The 5,284-nt window shown below is 42.8% G+C and overlaps 1 protein-coding gene across 1 annotated transcript; it reads right to left on the reverse strand.

Annotated features, from left to right (window-relative positions):
* Nucleotides 1-1,347: 1,347 nt before the first annotated feature.
* LOC131083879 (general transcription factor IIE subunit 1-like) lies at nucleotides 1,348-4,797 on the reverse strand. The gene is made up of 4 exons (XM_058024862.1): nucleotides 4,350-4,797; nucleotides 2,883-3,084; nucleotides 2,124-2,350; nucleotides 1,348-1,742 (listed from the first exon to the last, which is right to left on the reverse strand). The coding sequence occupies exons 1-4, from the start codon at nucleotides 4,795-4,797 to the stop codon at nucleotides 1,348-1,350; spliced, it is 1,272 nt and encodes a 423-aa protein (XP_057880845.1).
* Nucleotides 4,798-5,284: the final 487 nt, after the last annotated feature.

Here is a 5,284-nt window from a genome sequence, read left to right on the forward strand (position 1 = left end):
TGTCCCCTGTTCCTTCTTTGGGCTCTATGTGCTCATGCTGTCCTGGTGCTGTCCCCTCCTCACTGTGCATCCCCAGCCTCCTCGCTGTGGGCACAGGGTGATAAGCAGTCTGGACTCTGTGCAAGTGCTGCTCAGCAATAAGGGAAACAGCTCTAAGGTATCAGCACTGACTTCCCACAGGTTCAAAACAGCCCCACACCAGCTACTGAACAGAAAATTACCTGTCAGAACCAACAGTATGGGTACATGAAAAATGCATTGAAATGGTATTTCTTTGGTCATACCTACTCTCTGCTGTTTCATCACAGAATGGTCAGCAGGGACCTCTCAAGGTCATCTTGTGCCAGCAGGGCCTCTCAGAGCTGTTTGCCCAGGTGGCTTTTGAGTATCTTCCTTTTGGGAGACTACCACCTCTCTGGGCAACCTGTACCGGTGTTTGTCATCCTTACAGTGAAGTGTTTCCTATCATTCAGAGAGAACTTCCTGTGTTTCACTTTGTGCCCTTTTGTCTACTTTCATTATCGCCTGCTCAAGTAGTAGAACTCCTGATGAAGTTGAACTCTCACTTGTGCCTGATGCCAGCCCTACTTTTGTAGTTCATTTCAAGCAGAATTTGTTTCTTGCTTAAAAAGAACACTGGGGAGTATGGGAGTGAGATGGGAGAAGCAGAGTCTTGTGCTTGATACATTCCTTGCTCCCTTACCCATCTGGACCAAAGTGAAATGCTATATTTTACTGTCCAGTGCCCCTTGCACAGTTCACCATTCAAGACAGAACTGTAGTGCCCTGAGTAAAAAGAATTGGAAAAATTATTCTTAGGGTGAAAGTTCAGATGCCAGAGTTGCTTCTCATCTATTGCTAATGCAATTTAGTAACAACTCTTCCCTTACAAGGAGGTTGCTGTGTGACACCTGTCCTTCACTGTTGTACTGTGAGTGACCTAACCAGTGGAACACACATATGGAATGAAACCAACTCATACTGGATTTGGACTCATTTTCACTACTGGAAGTAACTGTTACTTCTGGGAGAGAGGTGGAATAATTTATTTTTTATTATAGATTGCATCACTACTTTTCAAATGTTATTTTAATCAGATCCAAATGTATCCTGAAATGATTTGTGCTCCAAAACTAATTACATCATCCACAAAGTGTAAGCATTACAATAACAAACAACACTTGCTGTGGCTGCAGTGATCATATTTGAACTGTAGTTACCTACTACAGGATTACCATCTTGCTTAAGAGCAAGTTCAAACAAAACCCTTCAGTGGTAAACTTTGAAGAACATAAGTCAGAAGCCTTCATCTATTCTGTACAAGGTTGGATATTCTTACAGTAGTAGTTACTCAAAGACAGACTGGAACATTTCCTGTCCTATTTTTATGTAAGTGTCTCTCTCTTCATTTGTCATGAGAGACACAAGCTCTGGATTTTCACTAACTTGGCCATATGAGTAGGGCTGGCCAGCTACCATTAAAATAGGATCCAGAGTTTCCTGTTCCTCCTCTTGTTCGAAGTTGCTGCCTGCTGCTTTCATTCCTGCTCCTCTTGTGTGCTTGGCATCCTCTTCAAACCCACTGCTATCACTGTGTGATCCATGCAGTTTGCTTTTGACAATAGGAGCCTGGTCTGTGCTAGATGATGGCTTGGATTCATGGATCAGAAGACTCTTGATGATTTCATTATCAAGGACAGTTTCTTTAACATTTTCTTCAGTTTCTTCAGAAGCATTTACTCCTAATAAACAACACTTAGAGGGATCAAGTGTTTACAGTTACCCCATAGGCATCCTACATAGATTATTTTTTTCTACTCTGGATCTTTTTTACCCACACTAGAATTCTCTTGAAAATAACAGACGTTTCTGAGAGCTTTCCACTGTAAAAATTACCACTTAATTACTGCGTGGCTAAAGCCAGAAGTTTTAGGACACATCTGATCTCTGGCTTTAGGAATATAATGTCAGTCAGTCTTAAAACTAGATTTTGGAAACTAAGGTCTGATAACCACTAACAGAATTGAAACAGTATCTTCTAAACCAAGCTCACTAGATTTTCAGTGGGAAAGCTGTATTTACACTAAGGCTGCAGAATTAATTGGTGAATTCACTAAACTTACCAACACTATTGATGGTGGCTGTTGCTGCTCCTTCCACAGTGCTCTGTGACAACCAGATAGGTTGCTTTTGAGTTGCTTTTTCTCTTCTTTTCTTCTCTTGCTTTGAGTCTTGGACATCAATAGTTAAATTTTGGGTGTATGCAAGGCCAAAAGCAGAACTTCTGTGTGCCCATTTTTCAGGGCGGCTGCAGGATTCCAGCACACTTGAGCCCAGCTTTGGATCAAAGCTGAATGAGGTGTCACATTTTGAAGAGATAGAATTCAGGCAACAACCCCTTCCCCCCACCCCAGTTCCCATTTAAAAAACCTGATCAACAATCACAAACAAGCAACCCTCAAAACCATGTTTTGTTAGCAGGCTAGCTTTAACAAGTGCTCTAATAATTTACATTCCCTTTTGCCTCTCAGAGGTAAATGGTTCTGAACCAATGATTTTTGCAAGGTCTCTTCAGTAGTGCATCTCTGGATGAAGCACACTGATAGAGAAATATTACTTTCTTATAGGAAGGGCTATGAACATTAGCGGAAGGAGTAATCTGGTGAATAAATCACTTTAAAAAATGCATCAAAGGTTTAAAAAGGTATAGCAATAATTTAGGATGCCTTAAATATTACAGATTTCTTCATTAAACAGCTGACTGTGCTGAACAAAGCAGAATGGAGTACATAGGCTACAAGTTCAGTATTTCAAAGATTTTACAGCTGGTAAGTTGTTGGGGGGATTTGCATTGATCAGAAGTTCTAGGGTGGTGCTCATACCTTTCTGATAATTCTGGTATTTCTGTTGGCTGGGGCTCCAGCAAGTGATAGGGCAGCACAATCTCCTCGGTCTCACGCAGCAGCACAAAGAGAGGCTCCATCTGCTCGTTGAACTTGGCCAGCAGCGTTCGGGCGTCGTGCTTCGGAACCGCCGAGCCATCTTCCTCTACCTCCGCATTGCAGTAAGTGCAGCGAAAAGTCTCTGCAACATTTTCCAAAGTGGGAATCCTCATGTTCATAGAATGCAAAAAGATCAGCAGGATGTTGGTAAGCAGCCTGCATCCTGGCCATCTGTGCAGACATTCTGGCTTTATCCATTTGTTCACATTAACTAGGGGAATGTGATTCTACAGGCAAAGCTGAGACAGACTGGTATTATACACTTGTTATGCAAGTGAGAAATGTCTTGGGAGAGAAATTTAAGCTGGATAGACATGTACTATCATCAGTTTATTTTTTTCTTCTCTAGCCTCATCTTAGTTCTTAATGTAACAGAAGACATTTTCAAGCATAAGTAGTATCTGGTTTTAGTTGTATAGTAGTCGAGGCATATGCTAAAACCCATATTTATGTCTTCAGGAAAACAAACAAAACTTCAAGCTTATTCTGTGAAAATATATCACCAGCTTCAATATTTGCATTTCAGTAACTCGACAGAGCCCCTCCATTTAGAAAGAAAGGGATGATTTTGCCAAGTGGCAGGACACAAATTTCACTGTTGGCATTTCAGGTTAGTCATATATAAGGCTCATTCTGCCTGGCTCTGGCATCCTTTGCAGATCCCATGACCCAGATGTCAGCACAGTACTGTACTCTGAGTAATGTATTGCACATGATGCCATATTGACTCATTTTGAAATAATATTCTATTTAGTTATTTTGATTTTAGAGAAGCAAAATCCACAAGCTCTGACACCACTTCTGCTGTGGGTGGATGTGTCGTGTTGACCTGTGAGGAGCCTGAACTTTCCAGCCCAGGAGAATAACTCTGCTCTGGTGCCACTGAGCTGCAAGATGCTTATTACAGTAGGTGACTGCAAACGGTTTTACCCATCTTGTCCAACTTGTCAGTCAGAAGGACTGACCACACAAATGGATTAACTAAGATTCAAAGCAGAGTAGAGACAGTGCTGTGTTCATATTTCCATATGAGGAAGTGAGACTCACAAGACATGCATTAGTTAAGATTACTTAACCAGGTTCAAAGCAAAGCTGAGGCCTGGAATCTGATTGTCAACCGCAGATCGTATATTCAAGATTATTCTTCCTTTTTTTGGCATGTTCTACAGAGGCAGCATTTCTCTCCCTCACCTCCCAGCATCCCCTGTTTCGGGCCCTCGTTCACCAGCAAACAAGAAGCACATTCTAACAAATGTGCTTTTATTGCAAAGTTCACTTTGGAAACAGTTTTGTGCTATCAGGGTTATTCTTTAAGATAACAGCAAATAAACAATATAAGTAACACACCTGTAAATGCATCAAAGAGCTGATTGACTTCAAGGTCTGTGTACGTGCTAGAGCAAGATGGACATTTAAAAGAGGGTCTGGTCGTTGAATCCCGCTCTTCTGCTTCTATTTTGCGGCGTACATGATCCAGTTTGTATTTCACCACATCCACCAGCACCTTGTAGTTGATGTAGTAGTAGTTGTGCCTGGTGCTCTTGCCGTTGGGCCCCGTTTCCGCTCGCACCCGCAGCTTCAGCAGCTTGTCCGCCCTGAGCGCGTTGAGGGCCGTGCGCAGCTGCTTGCGCTCGTACCTGAGCAGCTGGAGCAGCTCCTCCTCCCTCACACAGGGGTAGCGGATCAGCACGTCCAGGGCCAGCGAGCACTCCACGCCATAGAAACCCCGCGCCGTGCACTTGGCCAGGCGCTTCAGGGCTGCTGGCACCTCGCTGGGAGCGCTGTGCTCCTCCATCAGGAGCCGAGCCACTGCCACTGGAGAGGTGCTGTACAACAAAGAGAAGGGAGGTGAGCTGCAGCAAACCCTTCGTGGCCCTCACAGCCAGGTGTAAAACATGTCATTGGCAAGTCTTCACTGAACAGAGGAATATAAAATCCTTAACCTGCATTGGGGATAGGGAAGATATTAATAGGTATCAGAAATTATCTAATCTTAAAATAAAATGCTTACCGCTGAAATATTTATGTCCCCTTGTGTAAAAATCATCTTTGTGTAAAAAAATGTGTAAAAGGAAGATATCTAGAAAAATGTGTTACAGAATGTTCATAATCCTCCCAGAAGACAGCGCATTTAACTTGCATGTCTCGGTCTGCCTGTTTGCATTCACAGCCAGCCAGAGCAGAAGTGAAAGTAAAGCCTTCAAAAATAAAGCTCAGGACAAGAAATCTTAGTTGAAACTGTATCTGCCTTAGTGGCAAAGCCACAGCAGGTATTTGAGCAC

Source organism: Melospiza georgiana, chromosome 5 (genome assembly GCF_028018845.1).
Source record: "Melospiza georgiana isolate bMelGeo1 chromosome 5, bMelGeo1.pri, whole genome shotgun sequence".
Lineage (NCBI taxonomy): Eukaryota > Metazoa > Chordata > Aves > Passeriformes > Passerellidae > Melospiza > Melospiza georgiana.

Coding starts and splice junctions, on each gene's coding strand:
- LOC131083879 (XM_058024862.1), bottom strand. CDS start 4,797: ATGGAGGAGCACAGCGCTCCCAGCGAGGTGCCAGCAGCCCTGAAGCGC. Junction 3,085..4,349: donor GCTCTTTGATGCATTTACAG/GTGTGTTACTTA, acceptor AAAATGTTGCAG/AGACTTTTCGCTGCACTTAC. Junction 1,743..2,123: donor AGCCACCATCAATAGTGTTG/GTAAGTTTAGTG, acceptor GTTGTTTATTAG/GAGTAAATGCTTCTGAAGAA.